Source organism: Crocodylus porosus, unplaced genomic scaffold (assembly GCF_001723895.1).
Source record: "Crocodylus porosus isolate Cpor-Errol unplaced genomic scaffold, CroPor_comp1, whole genome shotgun sequence".
NCBI lineage: Eukaryota > Metazoa > Chordata > Crocodylia > Crocodylidae > Crocodylus > Crocodylus porosus.
In genome coordinates this window covers 37,831,196-37,857,017 of record NW_017728906.1, presented here as the reverse complement: position 1 = coordinate 37,857,017, position 25,822 = coordinate 37,831,196, and the positions used below count along the sequence as shown (strand labels likewise).

General features: G+C 43.1%; 2 protein-coding genes across 4 annotated transcripts; one reads left to right on the top strand and one right to left on the bottom strand.

Moving 5' to 3' along the window:
- Positions 1-524: 524 nt before the first annotated feature.
- On the bottom strand, positions 525-8,895 carry LOC109305805 (carbonyl reductase [NADPH] 1-like). 2 transcript variants are annotated; one of them, XM_019528903.1, is made up of 4 exons: positions 8,816-8,895; positions 5,831-6,142; positions 2,787-2,894; positions 525-1,239 (listed from the first exon to the last, which is right to left on the bottom strand). In XM_019528903.1, exons 2-4 carry the CDS (start codon positions 6,114-6,116, stop codon positions 803-805), a joined length of 831 nt encoding a protein of 276 aa, XP_019384448.1. In that variant the 5' UTR covers positions 6,117-6,142; positions 8,816-8,895; the 3' UTR covers positions 525-802. The 2 variants fall into 2 exon arrangements, with proteins under 2 accessions (XP_019384448.1, XP_019384449.1); XM_019528904.1 differs by lacking the exon at positions 8,816-8,895 and having other exon boundaries at positions 5,831-6,161.
- A 7-nt stretch (positions 8,896-8,902) lies between these two features.
- SETD4 (SET domain containing 4) lies at positions 8,903-24,778 on the top strand. Of its 2 annotated transcripts, none has more exons than XM_019528902.1 (11): positions 8,903-8,916; positions 10,273-10,392; positions 11,596-11,691; positions 14,080-14,117; positions 14,683-14,771; positions 15,324-15,753; positions 16,984-17,158; positions 17,858-17,912; positions 18,311-18,391; positions 20,515-20,638; positions 23,314-24,778. In XM_019528902.1, exons 2-11 carry the CDS (start codon positions 10,320-10,322, stop codon positions 23,446-23,448), a joined length of 1,296 nt encoding a protein of 431 aa, XP_019384447.1. In that variant the 5' UTR covers positions 8,903-8,916; positions 10,273-10,319; the 3' UTR covers positions 23,449-24,778. The 2 variants fall into 2 exon arrangements, with proteins under 2 accessions (XP_019384447.1, XP_019384446.1); XM_019528901.1 differs by having other exon boundaries at positions 17,831-17,912.
- Positions 24,779-25,822: the final 1,044 nt, after the last annotated feature.

Sequence of the window (25,822 nt, the reverse complement as noted above, 5' to 3'; positions counted from 1 at the left end):
GATAGTGTCCAGAGCCCCCAGTCTGAAGCTGGGGCCAACTGTTATAAGCACCGTGTGTTTACACAGTCAGAAGGAACCCCTGCCTCAAATAGTTTCCAACCTAAATAATTGGAAATTAGGGTTAGACTCTGTTCATACAACTCAACCTGTGCAAAAAAAGGCCCAGAAAGGAAAACTTGGAGCAAGGATGAGAGAGAGAGAGAGAGATATGAACATACTGATGAATTTAGGAAACGTTCAGCTAAGTAGCAGATAGTGTCTCCTGGGCATCTCAAGGATGAGAATCTATTGGTTTGCAGGAATAGTTTAACATTACTCTTCATTAAGTCATCCATCCTTGTTGCCTCACATGAAATGGAACACCTTTGCCTTATGATATGCAAACTGACACAGTTGCTTTTAAGAACAAAAAAGCAAAGGCTGCCTACTCTACCCAGCAGCAGAGTGGAATCATTAACAGGTGTACCTCCCCAGACCTCTCTCTACCCACAAAAGTGAATATAAATCCAAGAAAACACATTGCATCCCACTGTATTATTTCAATGTGCAGTTTATTTCAATGTGTTCCACATCTTTCAATACATTTTACAGTAAATTATGAAGAACTTAATACATGCTCTATTCCAGCCTGTAATTATTTTATAATAGAAACAGTTATGTGGATGTAACTGTAAAACTTAACTGGGATTAGAAAGGTCACATAGGTACTACACATCATTATTGGTACCAAAGATAAATCAGTGATGTTTAATATGGTTTCTAACCTGCCTCTCTGGCCAAACAAAGCATTAACAAGACAAGTTTACCATGTACGTACTTTCTTTTCACTAACATGTTGGCCATGAGGCTCACCAGCACCAGGAGGCAGAAGTGCTAAATAGACTGGAGTCACAGCTCCTTCATCTGGACTTTTAGTGGCGTTTGGACCAGCCATGTCAGTTCTTACCCAGCCGGGGCAGCAGGCATTCAGCAGAATTTGGTCAGCTTTCCTTTTCTCATTCAATATCCTGGCATGAATTCTGGACAAGACGGTGACTCCAATTTTAGACACACCATAAGCAGTGTTGGGCCAGCCCTCCTTCTCATGCACTCCGTTCTTTGTATCCTCCACAAACTTGGTCATGAGCTTCACGAGTTCCTCCTCAGTGATTGTATCACTGCGAAACTTCTGCTGCAGGTCTTGGTTGCACTTTGCCAGAGCTGAAACCGCTACCATGCTAGATACATTCACCACTCTGCCTATTAAAGGAAAATGATATAAAAAGGTGTCCTCTGGTCATGCTGAAACTGATGTGGGTGGCCCCTGCTTTCAGCATAGAACTGTAGCTCTGCTAAACCAGAGAACCTGGAGAAGTACGCTTCATGCTTCACGGACCTCAGCTCCATGGTCTTTCTGCAATTAAGCCACTCAGAGGAGTTGCTCCTAGCAAGAAGCAGGGAGGCAGGGGGACTACTAGATTTTTGGAGGGTAGAAATGAGTAAAGCAGCTGGGAGTTGTGCATCTTGGGATGCTGGAGGAATGAAAGTAAAATGTTTTACCTCCTCTGACCCTTCAAACAATACTCTGGAATGGCATGGATAAAATACTTCCAAGATAAACTGGCTTTTGTGTGGCTTTAATAGGTGAATGCTCTCATTTTAAGTGTTTTTGTGCCAGTTCTAAGGTAACATGTTTATAAGGCTATTTATAATAATAAGCCCTATGCTCTGAAAGCCTGCATAACTGAACCTGTAACTAGGAGTTTTGATAGGGAAGTGTGTACTCTCTTCTAGATGACTATGAGTAAAGAGGCCTTTCATAAACCTACCCACAGGTAGTGAGAATCTGTATGCAATGTAAGTCATGTGGTTTGCCTACAGCAGTGTCCATGCAGTGATGTGCAGAGCCAAAAGCCACAGAGTACAACCTGTGCCCTAGCACAGAGGATAGGCCCACTGAGTCTGTAATATCCTGGATCCCTTAGCCAGCTCCTCCGTTGTCTGCATGTTGGATTCCGTTCCCCAGCAACATTCCTTAACATACAGAGATAAACAGGTCCTTAAAGGACAGAAATAAATGCTATTATTTTATAAATGGATCTCTCCTCTGTCCTATCTGCTAAGAGAATGTAAAATTGCTTGCAAAACCATAAATAATCAAATGATAAACTCTCCCAACTACTCTCTGTCTTGACTCAGTCACCAGTTTCTATTCAACTTATCTCAGTCTCTCTTTAAAGCTGGGGTATTTCAAGATAACGAAAATGAACTCTGATGATTTATTTTTGTAGTAAGGGAGTGATTATTTATTTTTACCAAATTCCACTGGCCTCAGGCCTTGTGAAAGCTGCTCTTGCTTTTCTCTGTGGTGACACAGGGAAAGCCCCTGCTGCTGCTTTTACCTGCGACTACATGGGAAGAGCACCCAAGGCCAGCACTTTTGCCTGTAACAGCACAGGAAAATGACTGCTGTCAATACCCCATGTCCACGGGCTGGATCCATGACTCCTGTTTTAGGATAGTTTCAAGAGTGTTGTCAGCAAATATACCCTGTCCATCTGGCTCTATACATGCCAAATTGAAGAATGGAGACAGTGAAGCAGCCATGAAGATGCCTGCTGCCACTTTCAAGATCTCCGTCTTCAGCATAATGATAGGGGGCATTACTCGGGGTAGATTCAATGCCTCATTTCTAGGTGTGGTGCAGAGATAGGCAGGCACATGCTTCTGTGCATTACTTTTAAGACCATGGAAATAATACAGGCTCACTCTTAATTATATTTCTGTCTCTGTTATGTGGCACTTACCATTAGGTTTTATGAGAGGCAGCAACTCTGTGCAAACATCCCTGGTTCCAAAAAAGTTTGTCTTCAGTGTAACCTCCGCTTGAGTAGCGAATGGAGTAGTATCAGCAACTTTACATTGGGCGGTGGGAGGAGGGGAAGAAACAAACATGAATGTTATGACCACAGTTCAAAGTATAACTATCAGACTTAAAATAAACATTAATTCATTTTTCAATTATCAGGTAGGAACTACATGTTGAGTAGAGAAAGCTCCAAATGCAATGTGCCACAAAGACTGGCATGTTAAAGGGTAGGGTCCAAATATGCAATATTAATCAGAGACTGGATTTTTTATTTTAGTAGCTCTTAGTGTAAGGTTTGGGCTTTTCCCACATGAACTGATAGTATAATGCCTAAAGTATAATGCTGAAAAACAGGTCAGGTGCTGCATTCCTTATATTGGTTAATGTTCAATCATATTTCCCAGGAAAAATCCTGGGCTGTTGTCAGTAACGGAGCAAGTTGCAGCAGGAATTGTGAAAGGGAGCTGCTAAAAGGAATGCAGAATGACTCTGTTGGGAAATAATACCCTCTGGTGACAAATTCAACCATTTGAAGAACTGGACAAAAAGAGCTACTAGGCCTGCTTCCTTGTGACAGGGAAAGAGAAGAAAGAACACTGTCATTTGATGAGTGGTGGGAAGGTTCGCTGTGATAATCATATACAGATTGTTGAATCCAAAAAGGGAACACTGCCACACACTGGGACAAACTTAGGAAACTAACTGTGACTGAGCACTTGCTGCTTAATGTAGCTGAAATAGTCTTTAAACACTTTGCTAATTACTGCCTTATCTGTTTTCCTGAGCACCTGCCAAGCATTGGATTTAACAGAATGTTCATTGAGACATATTGGATACATCTACATGTCACCCTATGGCAATGTAGGGATGCACTACGTCACTCTATGGCACACTACAGCGACGTAGCAATCACACAGGTCTACACGTGATTGCTAGCTACATTGCTGTAGGGGTGTGCTCCCCACTTATAGTGCACCGCTACAGCAACATAGTGGGGAAATCTAAGTATGTGCCACGCGTACGGTGCAGTACAGGCACATACAGTACTTTTGCAAGTACTAAAGCACGGTTCAATAACAATGTCGTCACATGGTGATGTGTAGATGTGCCCACTGACACAGAGAGCCTGATTCATTATGACACTGGCATAAGACTGGAGCAATGCAGTGATGAAACAGGCAAGTACGTTGTAAATAAATATACAATATATTTGCATATTTACACTTTATTTGTATATTTATACAATGTACAATAAATTACAGAGAGCAGAGATTTTGTTGGTTTTGTTTTTTATAAATATTTGTAACTTAATTCTTTTTAAAATGTATTTTAAGCCAATTCTCCAATTGTGGAATGCTTCTCTTTGAGAGGTGGCATGCATTTTCACAGCATCCACCCTGAGGGACAAAAGGCCTTTGGTGTAAGTACCAACTGCTATTAGAAAGGCTTTACTCAATCCTTCTGTGAAAAATCACACACCAGGTATGCATATACTTTATAGAGAGATGGTGCTGCTGAGCTTGCAACATGTGCATGAATCACTTTGATGATGAACCCAGTATTTAAGGGCAACTACATCAAGGCCTAAGACAAGTTTGTAAAATGGTACAAAAACTTGCAATCAGGGTAGCAAGACTAAATTAAAACAAGAAAAATTCCTTTTAGGCTAGATGTCTGGGAAAAACCTTTTAAACAGGCATCTCTAAAACTGAATTAGGAAAGTAGCGGAAATACCATTATGTAAGACCCAGCTACCTATTTACTACATAGTGTGCTCATCAGTATGGTCAGAGAGTAACTTTAGGGTGTAACTTGAGCTAATTCTGTAGTAAAGGGTATCTACACTCACATGAACTCCTCTGAAGCCAAGCTCGAGTGACAGCTGCCATGCTACAAAGAGTGACCAGATTAGTGGAATAGAATAGCTATGGCCTTCATTACTAAAGCTAGGGTGGCCGACTAATGGGGTTTAAAGTATCACTTAGCTTGAAGTAGAGATTTTTGTGTGTAGACAAGAGTTTGCTGGAGGCAGTGCCGAAGTTGTACTTCCAGCTAACACTGCAGCAAAGACAAGTCCTAAAATGAGATCTGACAAACACACTAAACACCTGAGGTAGGGAAAGAGAATAAGCTGGGTCACCCAATTACTTGGTACAATAAGGAAATAAATCTCTTACTAGATGCAACTGGAACATGTGGAAAATGGGGGAATGTTTTGTCATATTTTTTTCATCCTGTATGCCTCAGGTTCCTGCATGCTGTGATACATTGGGTGTTTAATAGATTATTGTCCACCAAAGGTTGATGGAGAGTTAGGCAGTCAGGAGTAATTGCATGCAGCTGTCTGGCCAGACCTGCAATGGGGCATCAGGGACTGAAGATCCCTGATCTAATCACGTATGGCTTGCCTTGGTAAGGCCCTATGGAAGTGTAAGTGACTCAAGATTAGTTTAGAACAACTTGGACCCAAAGCAGGGACAAGGAGATCAGGTGGGGGCAGACTCTTCTCAAGGGCAGCAGGAGAGAGAGGGGCAGAAAGATATAATGCGGATTCGAAAACAACAGGATTTGTAATTCTCACTGACATGGAACCTGCTTAAGTTTGTTTTGGCCCTTCTGACCTATGGACTCTGCCCTTTGTATTCCAAGCAACGGATACATGTAGGCTTATTTGGCAGAGGCTGTTGATTCACTTCAGTTTATTTTTGGCTGCTTTCATTCCCTTAAAGGGTAGTGTCCCCATAAGCAGCTGAAGTAATCTGGACCCTTGGCAGGGCTATGGAGACAAAGAGAAGAGCTGTGTCACTCAAAGTCAGAAGACCTTGTTCTGACAAATGAACTATACCTGGGTTTGGCATCAAGAGTTACTCACTGGAACTGTACTCATGCTGAACCCCTAGCAGGGACCTCTGTGAAACCCCACTTCACATTCTCCAGGGAACTATACAGCACATGGGCCCTGCAGCTTAATCAGTGTTTTACCTTTGAAAGCAATTCCTGCATTGTTAACCAATACATTCAGCCCTCCATATTTCTCCTTCAGGAAGTCCCGGAGAGCCCTGATACTCTGCAGATCACTGATGTCCAGCTGGTGGAAAAGCGGCTTCAGACCCTCCTTCTGCAATTCTGCCACTGCTGTCTGGCCGCGCCCAGCTTCCCGGGCTGTCAGGTACACATCCCCGGAGAACTGCTTACACAGAGCTCGCACAATAGCAAGCCCGATCCCTTTGTTGCCCCCAGTCACCACAGCCACAGGAGTGCTCGACATTCTTCTTTTCTAGCAGATGAAACTCACTGCAAAGGCAACGATGGCAGCTCTGTATAATGAGGATAAAAATAGATGTCTTCAAAAATTAAAATGTGTTTTAAATACAGTTACTTAAGAATAAACCACTTAAAATTAAATGTGAAACTGAGTCCATTTATTAAAACCAGAATTAAACATAAGATTCAAATAGCACATGCTTGTTGACCAGTGACAATGACTGGCTAAATGCCTGGAACCAGAATTTGCTGAAGACCTAACATAACTTTTGACAGTAGTAGGCTCTTTTGTAGGTTCAGAGAGAATACTTTTTTCCATTTCAGTTAGTTCAGGTTCATAACTAACTCAGTCATAGTTAAAAAACTCACTGGGAGTTGAAGGAGGAAATCAAGCCTTCCTGCTCTTTCAAGTTATGAAAAAGACTGTTCTTGTTTCGAAAACGATCACATCAGTTTATTAACTGGAGATAAAGTATGACTAAGAACAAATGAACAACTTACAATAAGTTAAAAGGGAATGAAGGCTTACTGAAAAGTACATGACACAGGATCATAGGGGAGTACATGACACGTGACTGTTCATGTGCCTGCTCTTACCACACAACCAGTGGTAAAGGTAAAAGCTAAAACTGGGACAGTTTAGTTCTCCATGAAGCTGGATTCAAGTACTGTGATATAATTTTCACTTGTTCTAGAAACATCACCAAATGAAGCGGATCAGTTCTGCTTGGATGTCTCTGCACAACTGATCTCCTTTTTCAGGGGAAATGCAACTCACCCACTGATGCTGTGGGACAATGGGTGATGTGTTCCCTTGGGGCCTGAACGGCCTGCTACTGCATGCCCAAGCAACTTCTGTGCAGGAATATGCCCCTCAGACCCTGGGAGTGCCTGCCTGGTTTTCCCCACATGTCTGCACATGCGGAAACCCTGATGACCTTTACTTAGAGAGACACATCCCAGAGATCTGGGGGCAGTCTCAACAAGTGGGGAAATTCTGAGTTTCTTGCATATGGAAGAGCAGCCCGAGATTGCTCTGTGCTTGTTTCTGCAAGAGGAGAAAACTGGGCAGGCATTCCCAGGGCTTGAAGGGCCCAATCCTGCACAAGATGTCCAGACGCACAGGATCGGGTCTCTCAGGTCAATGGACCACCTGCCTGGGGCAGCCAGAACACAGGCAGCTCCAGGCTGCTGGCCTTCTTGTGCTATAAAGCAGACATCCACTATTAAACAATGGCACAAATTGATATGTTTGTGGTGCACCAATGGGAAAAGATGCCTGTTTGCTTGGCCTTCGTGCTGCCATAAACATTTTTATGTTTATGGCAGCACAAAGACAACCTCTGTTTCCACCCTTACTGTGTGGTAAACAATTTCCCCCCTTGCAGGGGCTCCACAGTAAGCCCCACACCCTGTTAACTTAGGGTGCAGGCAGAAGTGCAGCTCTTAGCTGCAACTCAGAATGATTTCTGCAGAGCATTCTGAGTTACAATGTTACCCCAGACCAAACAGAACTTCATTGCTGGTTCCAGATGGAGGGGAATCGAGTTTGTGCCTGAAAGCTTGCAAAGAACAAATTTATCCAATATTTAGCGAATCTAACAATAGAGATCACATCTATCCAAAGAACCTCGCCTGCCTGTTGCGAATGAAGGCAGACAAGATTCTTTGGGCAGAGGTGGTATCTTTTATTAGACCAACTAAATCACTGGAAAAATGGTTCTTTGCAAGCTTTTGGGCACAAACACCCTTCTGCAGGGTTTTTGCAACAAGTTTCATTTTTCAGGTTTTGCAACAAGCCTTGACCCCAGTCAGGAACTTGTTGCTAACCTGGAGGATGCCTTGATATAAGCAATTAGGCAACAATTACTAGAGGCATGTGCTGGAAAGCTTGACATTTGTTTCCAGTAGAAAATTGTGCCAGAGAGTGCCTCAGTTGCCGGAGGAGTTGGGGAACATTGTCCTCCTCGTTGGTACCTGTAGCTGTGGTTAGGTAAAAAAAGACCCTTCTTCAAGCAGAGGAAAAGAACCATTTTTCCAATGATTTAGGTGGTCCAATAAAAGACAGCACATCTACCCAAAGAACTGTGTCTGCCTACATCCTTATGCCAACACAGCTACAACTCAGAGCCCTGCTGCAAATGAATAGGTTTTAGTAGCCAGGGGTGTAGGCTGTAGTCATGTGATGATCTAAGGACATCGGCAGACAAGGTTCTTTGGGTGAATCTGATATAGTTTATTAGACCAACTCAAACAGTTGGAAGAAAATTTTTCTGAGCAAGTTTTCGGGTTTAAAAATGCTTTGTCATGCTCTGCAGGTGGTGTGTGCTCTCTCTTGCTGGAGAGAACGAGTAGTAAAGACGACAGAGGCAGTAGTTTTCAGTAGCTAGCCAACTCCTCGGACTTCGGGGAAAGAAAGCCCAATAAGTAATTAAACACAAAGCCCGATCCTCGTGGAGGATCCGACCCCAAGTTTTCCCTGCGAGCTGCCTGAAACCAGGACTGAGCCGAGAAAGAGCAGTCCTGCGGAGAGGCTCTGGCTAGTCAGGGGGCCAAGAGGGCTGCCTGAATTAGGGAGGCCACCGGCTCGCTGCTAAGGGGCAACACAGGCAGCTCCAATGGCTCAATCCCCACCCCGGCCGGGCAAGCAACCGAGAGCTCAACCCCCCGGCCCTGGGCACCGGAGCCGCGCGGATTACCCACCTCCGGCCTGCGCTCAGCTGCTCCGTCTGCGCTGCGCAGCGCGGGGCGGGAAGGGAGGAGCCGCGCGGCTGCAGCAGGGCCGGGCCGGGCCGGGCCGGGCGGTGAGTGCGGCGCCAAGCGGGAGCGGGCCCACCCCGGGAAGGGGAAGCGGGTTGCTCCGTGTGCACCTGGTCCTGGCTCTCCTGTCTTCCCCCCGGTGTCCCCAAGCAGCCCCTTGCCCCCAGTCACGGGACAAACCCGAGAGGTTCCCAACGGGGAGCCAAGCTCTTGGGGCCTGTGCAGCGAGGCCTTTTTCTGGAGCCAGGAAATGAGCTGGGCTTTCCCCAGGGGCAGCTGCAGGCTGAGGAGTGGGCCTCAACCTTTGCTGTTCCAGGACTGGGATTGACTTCGGGGAGTGTTAAAATCTACGCTTCAGAAATGTGAAAAGCTTAGTTTTTTTGTTTTATATAGATTTATGTACATGCACACATTTTACACGCACACACAATGCATATGTGTGTGAGCGCGTGTGTATCGGGTGGGCAAAATGCGGGCCGGATGTGGATCTCCAGGCCATTCTATCTGGCCCCAAGGCCCCTAACAAATTTGGAAAATTAATATTAATCTGCCCCTGGCTACCTGTCATGCAGCCCTCAATGGCTTGCCGAAACTCAGTAAGCGGCCCCCTGCCCAAAATAATTGCCCACCCGGATTTTATATATGTATGTATGTATGTACGTACATATGCATGCCTATGTATATACACACAAACACATGCTGTGTGTGTGGATAATTAATTTCCACAGGTCAATATTCTCATTAATAGACTATTGGAATATTATCTGTAAGCTAATGGCATTAATAAATACACATTATACATTAAATATACATTAATTAATAAAAGTGTGTGTGTTTACATAATGTTCTGATAGTTTATTGAGGAACATGATGAGAGATTTGATAAGTGTGTCATGTGGATCAGAACTGAGGTGGTGGTTGAATTTTTTATGCCAATATTATTCACTGAATAAAATAATTGTAATGGTAATGGAATATTGTAATGGAGTATGAATATGTATCATTTTCATACTTTTAAATGCCTTTCTTTAACAGTAAACATTTTTGGTGTGGATTTTATACAAGACATAATAATTTGCCATATGACCTTAACTGTAGGGTAATGGGTGTTTCTGAGTGGAAACTGCCTTAATTTTAAATATAGAAATGCCAGTCTTCCCCAGAGGAAACTGTCCCAAGTTCTTGGTGCAAGCAGTGTTGAGGATGACTCCTTTCTCAATTTTCCTCCTTTAGCAAGGGATAGCTTGTGATAAATTCTCTAAGCTGAAAAATGCAAATATGTTCACAATGCAGAGCTTTACTTCTTTTGCTTATCTTTAATAAAAAAAAGAGTATTGTATACAGAGGAGCCAAAAGAAATACTAAAATTGAAGAATCCAACTTTTCTTTTTCTTGTTCAGGTTGTGTGCATAAGCAACAGATATTACCTACAGATCTGATATTTAACATGCAGAAGAGTAGAGGTCGGACAGGTAGAAAGAGAAGAAGAAAACATTTTAAAGATTTGACTTCAGGTGGAGGTACTATACATCTTAATCTATTGCTTGCTCACTTTTAGGGAATCAGCAATGCTAATTAGCTAAATATATTCTTGCAGTACATATCTGGTAAATTCCCTATGTCCTTAAAGAGAGTAATTGCATATGCTAGCTGTCGCATACAAAAGAACATTTATTTTCTGTCTGCCAGGGGTAGGCATTATGGATTCTGTTTCTGGTTGATGGAGGCCACTGTAATTCCTCTTAAATTCTTTGAGTCCAGACCCAGCTCATGATCTACATCTGGCTTGTGTTGCTGTGTCATTGTAGCCTGCAGGGCTCCCCACAGGTTCAGTAATTTGATGATAGCATTGCACCCCTTCTGCTGCATTTCCAGATCCATAGAAAGCCCTGGGCCCAGCATATCGGACAGGGTATTGGATTCCAGCGCACAGGATCAGATGCAGGTGGTGCTGGACCCCAGAACCCCAATCCCAGTGCGCAGGGGATGGGAAGGGGGTGATGCTGGGCCCCTGGGACTTATTTCTGGAGCTCAGGGTCAGTGTCAGGCCATGGGATCCATACCTTGGGGGTCAAAGGGGACACAATCCCAGTTCATGGGGGACAGAAGGAGGTAGTGCCACCCAGTTCATGGGGGCCACAGGGTCTGATCTGGCCTGCAGACTGGCCGTGCCCCACACTTCTGGCCCACAGAGCCAGAAGGTTGAGCACAGCTGCTTTGAGTCTGATCCTGCAAAGCCCTGGGTAGTTGTTCTGAGTACCTTCAATTTCCAATTAAATAAATAGCCACAGGGGTTGTGCAGAATCTAGCAAAGGAAGGCCCATCCAAACTAAACAGTCCATTGGACTGGCAGGCATGAGGCATACCAGTTCTTAGCCAGCAGCAGACCATTGAATGATATGGCCAGCTGCCTTTGACTCCCCAGTCTGAATAACTAGGTAACATTGACAGCTGAGTCTGCTGCAATGCAGCTTTTGTTTTGAGCCTGGTGGAGGTTTTGCACTCATGCCTTCAGAGCCATAGCAAGATGCCTTAACTGCTCTGCTACCACATCCTGAACCTAGCAGACTGAAGGCTCTCTCACAGTCCGTCTTTGGGCCTTATTGTATGTTATTAAAAAATATCCATCTTCTCGGTATGGCATCAAATTGTTCTACAATAAGAGCACCATGATTTTAATTAAAATGGGTCTATAAAATAATCACTCTCTCTTCTTAATTTAGTAAACTACAGTCACAAACTGGAATATATACAGCTTAAGAAATGGCTGAAAGAAAGGGGATTTGAAGACAATCATTTAAAGCCAGCACAATTTTCAGGTAATGTTCTAGTTTTAATGAATTACAGATAGTATTTCCATGTTACCCAGATTACAAGTAACTTTGTAGGTTGGCTTCTGATAAAAGAGGCAGAAACAGGTATACAGGTCAGCCTTTTATTTGCTTGCACTTCAAAATACAAAAACAAACATTTATCCCAAAGTGTGTCTGGCTACTTGAGACAGCACAACATAGATTCTCACCTATAGCAGCTGGGAAGACTTATGTCCTTTTCTTCCCCATTGTGGAATGCTGTTCAACACTTCTGCTTTTTTTCTATCTTAGTTTATAGTCTTCTTATGCAAGGCTTTTTTGTTTTTACAAATTATCTCAGCATCTTAACAAAAATATATCTATTATAGCAAAATAGCATCTAATACATTTGGTTACATCAATCACTACTACTAATATTTTAAATAAAGCTATGATATAGTATATTTGGATTAAGTCATGCATGGTCTTCCCTTGTACTGTCTCTTTTCAGGCTTGTGCTTTGTTTAATTGTATTTCATTACTGCTTTAGTTAGACATATTGATCGCTTTCTTTTCTTTGCTGACTGAGCTAGTTGTCACGTGTAAAGGTTCACACGATGGTTACTCAGAAGCAGGTTTTGAGGCCTTCTGCTTAGCCACACTTCTGCAGCTTGGCTTAGGCCTCTTGAAAATGGACAAGGCTGGCAACATACAGTTGCTCCAGGGCTGTCTAATGCTGACAGTGGTTTGTATTCCTACTTGACTGGTTGACTTTAAGGATTGGTCTTTGTTGTCCCGACCTATAGACAGTAAGCCTTGTTTGTCCTTCAAGCAACTGTATACAAGCGTAAGTTCATAAAAAGATTTGGGGACCCAAGAACTGGAAGCTGTTCCTTACTGGTGGATGCTTGGGATTTGTGTCTTTGGCATAGTGCAGGAACATGGAAAAAAACCTGACCTAGCTCTAAACAAGAGAACTTGGCCTAGCTGCATTAGTGTGGTACTTTGTTTGGACTAGATAGCTCTGCTTCAAAGCAGCTTATTGCTAGTTGGCCTATCCAGAGTGCCATTTTAATGTAACTATACTACTTCCAGTACCTGAGCTAACTTGTTCTCTGATATCTCTGGACAGTGCTGCTTGTGCCTTGGAGACGCATGTAATCAGTGGGATTCTATTGGCGTCCACTCACATAGGACTGAGGCCTTCAGTGTTAGTAGGGCTCTTTGCAGGAGTAAAGTATGTTGCATAAGTGCCAGGACCTTAGCATTTCCTCATTTAACTTGGCTCATTAATTGAACAAACATATCAGCACATGGTAAGCAAAGTTTATGGATGTGGACTGAAGTTGATAGCTGATACATGTCAGGCACTGGGGAATGTTTCTATAGGCATTTATGTATGCCTATTTCTTTAATAAATACAGTACTTTGAACAGTCTAATAGCATTAAATTGCAAGAGAGCAGATGGTATGTAGCATAAACTGAAGAAAAACTTTGTGCTTAGAATATTGCAAGGTCATAGTTAAAAATTTGCGCACAAGACTAATGGCCCGTAAAAAGCATCACTAGCAAAGGAGAAAGATGTGTTTTTACAGAGAAATTTAACAGTTATTTATCTTTTTGTCTCCAAAATGGAAGAATACAGGGAGATTGTTTAGATGCAGGAGTTAAAGAGAAGGCCTCAAGAATGTGATAGAGAGCAGAGACAAGTCTGAAGCGGGGGAGAGAGAAACAAAGTTCATACATAAGGGCTGTGTCTACACATGCTATTAAGGTGAAACAATAAAATCAGGCACTTAGACACCGGAGTTTATTGCTCTTGGGCACCACCTTTATATGTGTGCCCAGGACTGTAGCACGTTGTGCTGGGTTGGAGCAGTTCTGGCTGGCAGGAGACCTGGGGGGCCAGCCTGCCAGCCTGCGGCTGCTCTGACCTGGCTCAACATGCAGCAGAGGGGCTGGCTGGAGCATGGGGGTGCTCCAGTGAGGGGTAGCTGGCAGGCAGCCCCTGCACTGAAGCATCCTTATGACCCAGCCAGCCCTGTCAGCATTTACATGTGCAGTGCTGTGGAGTAAAAAACTCAGCAGCAGGGTGCTACTTGTAAATACAAGTACAACCAAGATCTGTATTTACAAGTAGTACAACCTGCTGTGGAGTTAATTAGTTTCCTGTGGCCTTATAGGGCCACGTGTAGACACAAGACGTACTGTGGAGTGAATTAGTCTACTCCACAATAAATGTCTTGTGTAGAAGGGCCCCTGATGCTGATTCTATATTGTATTAGAATTTTAAAGCTTTTAAGTTTCCCTTTTCAGGCCAGTTTTAATGAACTCTAGTTTTATTATAGTTTTATGGGGAAGACAAGTCTGTAAATTGTATTTAAATCATTCTCTTTGCTCCTGTGCTGTTTCAGATACAGGAAGAGGACTATTGACCACAAAAGCTTTTCAGGTTAGTACTTGTGCCTCATGAACAGTAGAAGCAGGTGTAGATTTTCTGACCCAGAATCAATCTTGTGCCTAAGAAAGCCTAATAGTCCAGAGGCAGTGTGAGAGCACTCTGAGGAGCAGGAAGCAGTTGTCTGTTAAGGAAGCCCCCTTCATAAGTTACAGCAACTTCTGATCCCTCATGCACTTCCCATAAGGGAGAGGAGGTTGATGAAATAACACCTTGTGCTTCAGTTGTTAATAGTCCCTTGGTACCCAAGGGTGTCCATTAGCAAATACCTCCATCAAAGGGGTCTTCCTGCAGGTCCAGGGATGTTGTGTCCAGGCCATGTGCCTGCAGTTCTGCCTGCTTATTTAGTGTAAAGGGCATATCAAGGAGGAGATGTGGTGAGTGGAGCATAGTCCCTTAAGGGTCCTCTTTCCCCTGTCTTGAGGAGAGTTCTGGTGCGTAAGAGAATCTAGCTTGAAATGCTTTCTCCTCTGGCAAGGGGAGAGGTGATTCTTGTTAGCCAGTCACCAGTTACCCATAAACTGTTCATCTAACTTTTACTCTGATTTTTTCCCCAAAGGCAGGGGAGTTGATTATTTCATTGCCTGAAAAATGCTTACTCACCACTGCCACTGTCCTTAATAGTTACCTTGGGAAATACATTGTAAGGTAAGTGGAGGAAAAGAAGCAGTTCCTTAAGAAGTTTCTCAGTTGCTTTTTACTATTCCTCATACATTAGTTAGTTTGCTGTTTGAACTGGTGTTAAAGTCTTATGCTATACTTGTCTGAGTATTTCCTTTGGTTACAACAAGACTGTTTACACATGTGAAAACTATTCAAATAGGTAAAGCTTTAAAGCTCTTATATACCTGGATCTGTACGTTACTTGTCCACAATTACTGAACATGCATATGGTAAGAGAGTGAGGACACAAAGCACTAAATTAATGTATTTCAATTTCTTTGAAATTTCAGAACAGAAGCTACTGTAGAATATTGAAGAGTATTTTACATGTTTTAAACAACTTGTACTATTTGAATTCATTTTCACAGCATGCCAGTAAAATTACAAAAATAGAAATATTGAAAAAGACATTTAGAGGTGAACAACAAAGAAGTTTGTCATTGAAATTGTATGTTAAAATCCCCAGGTTTTGAAAGAATGGTGGTGGTAGGATTTTCTCTCTCACACCTTTGTATTTCTGTTGTGTTTGTTCTATAGATGGAAGCCTCCCCTGTCTCCTTTGATAGCACTTTGTACATTTTTAATAGCAGAGAAACACACCGGGGAAAGATCTCCGTGGAAGCCTTACCTTGACATTCTACCAAAGACATATACCTGTCCTGCTTGTTTGGAACAAGAAGTAGTGAAACTTCTTCCTGATCCCTTAAGAAGGAAGGCTCAGGAGCAAAGAACAGTGGTCCAGGAGCTTCACTCCTCTTCCAAGCCTTTCTTCTCTTCCCTGCAGCCTTTGTTAACAGAGAATGTAGAGGCAGTTTTTACCTATGATGCCCTGCTGTGGGCTTGGTGTACCATTAATACAAGAACAGTGTACATGAAACAGCCACAGAAGGAATGCTTCTCTAGAGAGCCAGATATTTATGCACTGGCTCCTTATTTAGACCTGCTCAATCATAGTCCAAATGTTCAGGTAAGAACAAGCAAAGGTGACATTAACTTGTCAGTCGTGGTTTCTGGAATGACTAATACTTCTGGGTACAGACCAGCCTAAGGGAAGTCCTCAGAAGGATGTTACACACAAGAGCAAACTCTGGCAGGTCTGATTCATCCCAGGGGTCAAACTGGCTCATGTAACTGTGTGGAATCATGTGGCAGCACATCAGTAAGAGCCATCTTTGACTCTGTGTCGCCTGTGTGGGCCTTTTTGTGCTCTGCTTCTTGGATATGGTATGTGATTTGCAATTCTGGATCTTCAGATGGCAGTGCTGGCTAGGAGTGCCTTTCACCAACTCCATCTGATGGGAAGGCTGACCCTTTCGGATCTGATCTGACAACCATCAGCCGTGCCTTTGTAATTTTGAGGGTAGACTATTGCAATGCACTCTATGTGGGGCTGCCCTTAAAAACCATCTCGTGACTGCAGCTGGTGTAGAATGCTGCAGACCTCCTGATGGGAGTGGGTCACCAGGAACACATAACTCCAGTCTTCTAGTGTCTGCATTAGCTCTCAGTAGCCTGTTGGGCATAAGAACTTCTGAATTATATAGCCCTAAACAGCTTGGGACCTACATATCAAGGGGACTGCCTTCTCCCCTATACCCCATCATGATCCCTAAGCCAGCCAAAAGGAATTTCCTGTAAGTACTATCAGTACACCAAGTTTGCTTGGGAAAAACACATGGGAGGTGATTTCCCATAGCTGCTCATCTCTGAAACTCCCTCCTCCTTGAAGCCCATCAGCCCAAGCCTGGGCATCTTTCAGAAGGACTGTAAGACCTTACTGTTTAGACAGTCATTTAGAAACCAAAACTAGGCTAAGAAGTAAGTTAGTGGGTCTCTGCTTTGTTTTGATTTGTTATTTTGCTTTGCTTATTCTAGGTGCCCTTTTAAGTTATTCTGTCCCCCTTGCTGTAAGCCACCCTGGCCCTTGTTGGGAAGCATGGCATATCAATTGCATAAGTAAATAAATAAATGATTTGAGGAGATCTTTCATCCGAGCCCAGCTGGCCTGAAAATAGGCCTTGGGTGTAACAAAGAAAACTCTAATCTTCAATATCAGTTTGCATTGAATGCTAGATATTTATACCCTTTTATTATGGTACAGTAAAAACAATGAGTATTGCTGGTCTTTAGTATTCTAGATGTGGTATTTCTTTTTCTCCCTGCCATTAACCGAAATGTCTTTTTTTCTTTCTCAAAGGTGAGAGGCACCTTTAATGAGCAGACGAGATGTTATGAAATTAGGATGGATTCACGCTGCAGAAAATATGAAGAAGTGTTTATCTGTTATGGACCTCATGATAACCAGCGGCTCCTGCTAGAATATGGATTTATTGCCATTGATAACCCACATAGTAGTGTTTATGTGTCAACAGGTTGGGCTATAGACTGATCTTAGACTTACAAAATGGAATACTACGGAATGGGGAGCTTAGTTTATTGGTGCTCTATCTTTTCATTTGGAAGGTCTGAGCTAATGTAAATAAGGAGCAGTGAGGAAGCATAAATGGTTCCATTCCACTAGCCTGAAGCCAGTATGAACACTAGTTATTTTTAGCAGCATAATAATGTATATGCAAAAATAAAGTAGAATACTGTGTTGATTTCATTTTTGCCATTTTGACCACCATCTAATAGAGATTTTTAATGGAAAGTGTTTTTTTTCCCTCCTGTGTGACTTTCACTTTTCTGGAATTGTGTTTTCATTTAGCATTTAGCATTGCAATTGTGTTTTCATTTAGCATTGCAATTAAGGTTGAAATCCTGCCTGCTTTGAAGTTTTGCTGTTGACATCAGTTAAGCCAGGATACCACTTTAAGAACTCAGTTGGTGGCTGGGTGCTCTTTTGAGATGCGAAACACTTGCAATACGCAGTCAAATCAAATCTCTGTTAAAGCTCTTCAGAGCATGGCAGTGGCTTGTCTTTACATGATGTTCTGTTGGGAAATTATTTATTACTACAGTATGATAAAACACTTAGAAATCAAGTTGGTTGTTTTCCCTGTTAATTGTTTACTGAAACACTTTTAAATATATATTTTTTTCAGATACTCTTCTTAAATGTGTCTTTCTAGGGGACAAGAAGAAGAATACAAAACTTTCCATTCTAAAGGGTCATGGGTTTTTGGAGTAAGTATTGGTATGTGTGCATGTTAAAGTTTAGTTTATTTACTGAAATAAAGATTACTGCTTTTTTTCTAACTTCAAGAAAATAAGTTGGTCAGGTACATATGCATTATCTTTTTTGATTTTGGCAAAGCATTTAAGTGGATAAAAGACAAATGAAATTTAAAAATCAGAGTCAGGATTCAGCAGAAGGCAGTGGGACCACCTAGTCTTCTGGCTGTGGGAATCAGCAGGGAAAAGGAAGTTCTTCTGCCCCTTGCCAGCTATTTATGGAGATAAGAGGATGCCGCCACTGGGCAAAAGTCTGGCTGTTACTGCTTTGCAATGTGATCAGTCTGTAAAGGGCACACAACTATAAACATTGCTCATATGTTCTTCCGTTGGTTAATTTGCATTTTTAGAAACTTGACGTTTGGATGGGATGGGCCATCTTGGAGACTGCTTACAGCTCTCAAGCTGTTGTGTCTTGGAGCAGATGAATTGTAAGTTTCAAATAAACACTCACAGAAGGCCGTCGTTGTTTAGAAAATCTGTGGATCCCATGGTTTTGCCTGTGCCCTCCCAAACTCACTGCAAAGTATGGGGATTATTGTGTGGTTCCTTTCCTTATTTTAACCAGGCTACTTGCATGAGAAAGGGAAAATGGACTGGGGATAATACATCATATAAATATCATCATGGAATCATAGAAAATGAGGGTTGGAAGGGACCTTAGGAGGTCATCTAATCCAGCCCCCTGCTCAAAGCAGAACAATCACCAACCAGATCATCCCAGCTAAGGCTTTGTCTAGCTGGGTCTTAAAAATGTCCAAGATGGGGATTCCACCACCTCCTGGGCAACCTGTTCCAGCACTTTACTTCCCTCCTAGTGAGAGGGTTTTTCCTAATATCTAGGGATGCACCAATAAAGATTTTGGCTGATACCCATGGCCAATTATTAACCAGCCATATCAGCTGATATTGATCTGATAGCTTATTTACAGGAATGCAGCCTGGCAGCTTGGAGAGCAGCATCTGGCCGGTAAGTTTGTGGGGAGGCAGGGGGAGGGAAGAGGCATGGGGAGGCAGAATGAGGCCCCCACAGTGAGCAGGAGAGTGGGTCAGAGTCAGGAGCAGGCAATCCTGCTGCTATGCTCCCAGTAGAGACATGGGAGCCTTGTGCCCCCTGGATTTGTGTGCAGTGTGAGGGCGGGCTGCCTGCTGCGGGCTTGGGGCCAGGGGCTGCTCAGGCCTCTTCCTGGTGGGGGCTGGCTCAGGGCTGCGCTTGATGCAGGCAGGCAGGGGTGGGGTGTGTGGTGGCATTGGAAGGAGGGCTACGGGGTGGGCTACAGCCACCCCAGAATTTCCTGTAGCCCGTCCCCTCAATGCCACCACTGCCTATCCCACCCCTACCCACCCCAACTGCAGCCCACACCCAGCCTCCCCACGGGGAAGAGGCAGACTGCAGCCCTTGGCCCTGAGCCCGCAGTGGGCAGCCTGTCCTCACCCTGCACACAGATCCGGGGAGCACACCCCCCCCCCCATGCCTCTCCCAGAGGTGTTTGCAGTGGCATGGAGCTGGCCCCCTTCCTGCCCTCCCCCCGACTCTCCTCCCCTCCCACGCCCCCTGGTCGAATCAACTGTGGCTCTGTCCCACTCCCTGCCCCAGCTAGGCAGCACCTACCCCACTCTCTCCCTCACTGTGGGGGGCCTCGATCTGCCCCCCTGCCACACCCCTTCCCTCCCCCACACTCTTTCCTTCACAAAGACTTACCAGCTGGATGCTGCTCTCCATGCTGCATTCCTGGCCCCATGCATACTGTGGCTATGCGCATACATGCAGTATTTATCAGTAACATTATCAGCTACACTGGCCAAAAATGGCCGATTGCCGATAATGTTAATTTTTCTTTTATCGGTGCCAATCAGCTCTACTAATATTAACCTAAACTTCCCTTGCTGCAACCTCAGACCATTGCTCCTTGTTCTGTTGATTGCACAAACAACTATGGTGGCTGTAAACTGTAAATTTGTAAACAATAAGTATTCTGTTATCCTACTCTCCCTGCTTCAAGAACTGGTTATTACTTTAATGTTGGGTGTTTCTGCAGCCTGTTAGTTTGACTGGTCCCATGAACTGATTTCTGGTCCCCACATTGATTTCTCTGAAGAGAGTATTTAGGGACTACTGTTGACATTTCCAGACCCAATTTATTGCTGAAGTTCAAGGGTTCAAGTCCAGTGTCATCAGTGCTGTGCACTTAACTCTAGCAATAGATTTGGGCTTCAGAATCTGATATTGATTGAAAATGACTAAATAAGTTGTACCCTGTATAAAATATGCCTTTAAATATCCTTTTCATTTTAATTTGAATCTCCATTTTTGCTGAGGATCGAGCTTGCCATGACATGGAGAGCCATCAATCCAACATACCACTAAATGTCTGTATGTTCTCACATTCTCCAGCTGTGTTCATCAACATGGTATCTGAGTGCTAAAGGCCTGTTTTTATGTGTGTTATGTTTGATCTTCTGTTATCTGGGTTCTTTTTTCCCTGGCTGTTCAGTTTATTTTCCAGATGAGGAATGCAACAAATGACCATGTGTTCAAATATTTTGGTTTTAGTGCTTGCTGGAAGAGAGTGCTACTCGGTGAAGTGATTTCATCTGGAAATGAAGAGAAAGCTTTGAAACTAGCAACAAAAATATGCTTTTCTTTAATAGAGGAGACGCAACATGTCCTTCATCAGGTAACTTGCTTAGAAGAATGGAGTGGTCCAGATTTTTCTCTCAGTTTCCCATGCATAAATTGGTAGTAGCACTGCTAAACTGAGTTGGATTTGAGTTGCAGCTTGGTTACAGGCAGCAGCAGTATGATAATATAGTTACCAGATCATTTGTCAGGCATTAGCTAATTACTGCTTATCTAATAGAAAGAGAGTGTCATCCTCTTTTCATTGCCAGTGGGGCTCGTGCATAATATATTCCAGATTTACATCAGTATACTGGAGATCAAAATTTGGTTCAATTAGAGTGCCTGAAACAACTGGATCTTTTGAGATCTTAACCTTTGGGAGCAGGGGAGGATTGACACTCTTTGGGAATTAAATGCAAAATGGATTTTAAATTGATGGGAAGGATGTTTAAAAGCATAAAGGGCTCAGGGATGTAAGTGGACTTTGTGTTAGGTGCACATGGAAATTAGTATAAGGTGGCAAAAAAAGTGAGCATTGAATTAATTGGAGTGAATCTGGACTGACATGTTTGTAACTGAGATCACAGAATTGTTCATCATTTGAAATTCCTTTTTTTAAACGTGCAGCAATATTATTGGGGGGTGCATGTGTGCATGAATGTGCATGCACACGCAGGCATGCACATATATAAGTATATATAGTAAAACTGCATATATATATATACAGTAAAATCAAATGACTGCCCTGCTGAAATGACTACAAAGGAAAAGGGCAATGAGATGATAAGGAAAATAAGCATATGCGCATGGTACAAGCAGTTCATAGCCCTCAAAGTGCAGGTACAATATCTGCAGCCTACAATTGTTGAACTGGAAGAGCAGGGAGCATGGTACTGTTTATAAACATGCCATATAGGGATATTTGAGAGTGTGAGAACCCCAGCCCTGACTTCCTTGACCTTCCTATTTGGAAATTACCTTATTTCCCTCATATACTGCACCCCCAAATATAAACACACCCTATTTTTGAAGGGTCCTAAGAAGGAAAAAAATCTTATTTTGAAGTACAGATACCTGTATGGAGACTTACTTGTAGGTGTGAAAGTGGTGAATATAATGAGACGCTTTAGATGGACTTCTGGGAAAGAGCCTTTGGTCATAGTACATGTTGGTACCAGCAACCTATGGACATAGAGTATGAAAGGGAGAGGTCCTGGAAATGAAATTTTTACAGCTAAGTAGGTGGAATTCTTAGATCCCAGGCCCCAGTGATCGTTTTCTCTGCAATGCTTCTAGTTCCAGGCATAGATCCAGTTAAGCAAAGGGAACTTCTGGGTTTCTGTGTGTGTTTGAGAAGGTAGTACAGACTAGAGGAAATTTTAGTTTCTTTGGCTTTTGGGTACATTTTGGAAAAGCAAGACACAAACTGAAGGGGGTAGCTGAACCTTATACCGGATGGAGCCTTACTTGTTACAGAAAAGAAAAAGGTATGTGTTTAACTGAAGTGTAAATCAGACAGAGACAGCTGTCCGTGATGCTGGGAACACAGAAGTACCTTCACAGCCAATCATGGAGAGGCTGGAAACAACAGCTAGAACAACTAGGACAGGGAAAGGATAGAAGCACAGAGACAGAGTCTATAAAATCAGCAGTATGTCAGATCAAAGAGTTAAATAAAAACAGATTCCCAGTCAGGAATAACATCTGAAATGTCTGCTTATAAGTGCAAGAAGTTCATAAGTAGAAACAGATGATTTAGAATCCTGAACTGCGGACAAGGACTTGGAAATAATAGGTGTTTCAGAAACAGAGTGGGATAATGCAGTGGGATGTTGTAATGACTCTTACAAACTGTAGTGGAATAACCGGCTAGGTTGAAGGGGTGTGATAAGGTAGTAATGTTAACTAAAGGATTCATAGTGGCAAGTGAGATTATAATTCTGTGTGGAGACTACCAAACAGTAGAATCTGCATGGATCTAAATTCCAAGCTATAAGAATGTAGATATAAAAATGTAGATTGAGAAAAGAAAATGTGTTCAAAAGTTTGAGAGCGCCCAAAAGGGCAGCAGTCTAGTAAAATGCTGATAATGGGGGACTTCAGAAATACAGGTCCAGATAGACACTGTTGAAAAGGCCTAAAGAGAGAAAGTGACAAGTTTTTGTTTCTTAACACTGCCATTTTAAGTCCCTGCATTTTTCATTAGCAAATTCTAGATCAGACAGGAGGGGAGGCCATTGTCACGGCCTTACTCAATACACAAGATCTAATTTAAAAAGTAGCTTTACCACTAAGGAAAGGTGACTGCAATACAATTTAGCTCACTACCTTAGATTTATGTCAGTGGTGATCTACTGTTCCTCTGCTTACATCTTAAGTAGTGAAAGGCATCTTAAGCATCTTTCACTACTAAGTTCTTGGTGTGGTTGCTGTTGAACTAGGCGGGCCTTAGGGTCTGATTCAGTAAGGCACTGACTTGAAATAAGCACATTTTTTCCCTAACCTAGTCTTAGCCTTTGTTTCCTGTCTGTGTCATGAATTTTGCGTGAACACTGTTTCATTTTGTTGCTAACTCTGTTGTCTTGGTAAGACCAAATGTACAGTATGTTCATGATGCAATATTTTACCCTGGCACAAATTAACTTGTGAGAAGCATCTGTTCATGTACTCACCCTAGTAATCATGTTATAATTTGAAATAAAACCTTCCCACTTATTTTACATATTTCAGATTTCCAAGTTGAAAAAGGATAACATAAACCTTGAAGCCCAGCTGGCTTTGATAAAGGGACTGCGCCTGGAAGACCTAAGGATCTTGCAGAAGTCAGCAGAGATTCTGTCCAACTTGAATGCTACAGTCTCTTGACTGCTTGAGAAGGTTGTTCATGTCTAGTACAACTCAGTGGATCTCACTGGCCAGGAGTTACAGGCCTGCCTGACTCAGACACCATAAGTGACCAGTAACTGCAAAATAATAATGTTAAATTCTGGTGAAAACGGGTCCAGCTTTGTTTACATGTATTCATACCAGATATGGGATCGTATTCTGTACTGGATCAGCTAAGAAATACATCATGGAACAGGAGTCGGCAACATATGGCCTGTGGGCTGCATCTGGCCTATAGAATCTTTGGACCCAGCTGGCAGATATGGGGCTTCAGTAACATTCAGTGGCCAGGAGCACTGGCTATAGGCTCTGTGCCTGTGCTGTTGTGGGGACCAGCAGTGGTAGCTGCGGAGTCCTAGCACCTGTCTTCCTCCAGTTTGGGATGGGCCATTCTGGCCCTTAGTCAGAAGAGGTTGCCTACTTCTGGCATAGATAATGCAGCTAAAGGGAAAGGGGGACAAAGGTAGCTTTCTGTCTCTGAGTCATTCTGATTTGGGAGGATCAGTGTTTGGAACTTTCCACTGCCTATGGACTGTATGGGAGCCCAGTATCTCTCTCTGGGCCCTCTAGCTTACTAATGACCTCTTTAACTTTCCTGCCGTGCCTTGATCTTACTTATAAGTTTAGGAAACTGCCATATCTAGCCTTCATCCTCTCAGGTACTGATACTGGCTCCTGCACACTTATGTAGGCATCCTTTTTGTTTCTCCTGTTAAGGGGTGCCTGCTTGAATCCTCCCACAATAGAGGTGACTAGCAGGACCTCTCACACTCTGCAATTTTACTACTCTTGTATGGTCCCAGTGAGTCTTTATTATTTTCATACTCCCTCTTAGACACTCCGTGAAGGATCAGTCCATTGGTTCCCAGGGAGCTTGGCAATTCTCAGCCCTTCAGGGGTGTGTTCTTATTACCAGCACAGTGAATGCATGCATATGTGGCTTGTGGCACTGCAAGCCGCACTTGCACACTTGTGGGGACATGCCCATGACATCTAACTTTTGTGTTTTAACTTGCATCTGTCTGAACCTGAGTTTAGAACACTTCCTTTATGTCTTGTGTATCCAATCTGTGGAATGGTTTATGGATTTTCATATATTTATGACATTTTATGGATGTTTTTATATAGAAGGATCTTGGTTCTTCATTACATTATTAGTCACAATTCAACAAAAGCATTTAAAAATGTAAATAAAAATGAATTGTATACAACTGTGTGGAAGTAGAAACAATTGCAAACTCTGTCATTTTAAAAAAACAGTACTTAAAAGCAGTGCAAGAGTATAAACTTAACAAGAACATGGAGTTTATCGAAGTTTATCAAAGAGTGGAAGTGAGTGCATGTTTTGGGCTTGCAGCTCTAATTGCTAGATTCCAGTCACAAGTGGCATGGACAGAGTTAGGCGTGCGCACCCCCCCCCCTAACAGTGTCATGGTTTTTGGCTGGCTGCTTGTTATACTGCATTTCTTTATTCATGGCAAACATCAGTGGAGCATAAATGGGTTAAGAAAATTGAGCTCTTCCCGTGCACTAAATGTTTTCCTTAACAATAAATGGTCTCTCCAGAAGGGGAACACTCCATGATGTCTTGCACAGGAGCCATGGACACTTACATTTGCCTAAGGCAGTTACGAATGTTTTTAGACTCCATAACTTTTGTGAAATGAGCAGCACCCTATTTAAAAAATGAATTAATTTGTTACAGATCTCATTTACTTGCACAAGGGTTGGGCAGTGGAGGAGGGGCAGGAGTAGAGGAGTAGCAGCTGGAGAGGGTGAGTGTCTGCAGTTAATCACCTTGTACTGCACCGTATCCATAAAAGAATTTCATGGCAACCAGATTGAGAATCACTTGCCTAGTGGTTAAAGCAGTCAGCTACTAGGGGCCTGGATACTAGGTCTTCTTCAGCATAAGGGGACTCAAACCCATGTCTACTAAAAGAGTTTCCCTACTAGATTAGAGTAGGGGTGCTTAACCTCCAGCCTGCAGACCAGACCTGACCCCTGGTGTCATGTCATTCAACTTGTAGGGCTTCCCATAGGGAAGCATTGATTGCTGCTCCTCTGCTGCCAAATTTTTGGACCTGTGAGGAGTCCCATAGGCCAGATAGCTTGGCCTTGCATGCTAAATTGGGCATGAAGGGCAGCATGGGGTCTAATCCCAATATATAAGGCCAGGTGGAGGCAATGTGGAGTCTGATCCTGGTGCATGAGGTCAAGCAGGATCAGCATGGAGTGCCAGGGCCCAAAGCTAGCATATGGGACCCTGTCTTTGGGTGGGGGTGGTGTAGGCCCTATCTGCGTGTCCAGGGGCTAGCCAAAGCCATATGGGGCTTGATCTGGGTGTTTGGGG

Bases quoted from the DNA above. Each gene is read 5' to 3' on its own strand.
- LOC109305805 (XM_019528903.1), bottom strand. From the start codon at position 6,116: ATGTCGAGCACTCCTGTGGCTGTGGTGACTGGGGGCAACAAAGGGATC. The intron at 2,895-5,830 runs GTAAAACACTGA...CCCAATGTAAAG, and splicing joins TGCAGGAATTGCTTTCAAAG to TTGCTGATACTACTCCATTC. The intron at 1,240-2,786 runs GTAAGTGCCACA...TTCCTTTAATAG, and splicing joins GCCTCTCATAAAACCTAATG to GCAGAGTGGTGAATGTATCT.
- SETD4 (XM_019528901.1), top strand. From the start codon at position 10,320: ATGCAGAAGAGTAGAGGTCGGACAGGTAGAAAGAGAAGAAGAAAACAT. The intron at 15,754-16,983 runs GTAAGAACAAGC...TCTTTCTCAAAG, and splicing joins ATCATAGTCCAAATGTTCAG to GTGAGAGGCACCTTTAATGA. The intron at 18,392-20,514 runs GTAAGTTTCAAA...TTTTGGTTTTAG, and splicing joins TGTCTTGGAGCAGATGAATT to TGCTTGCTGGAAGAGAGTGC.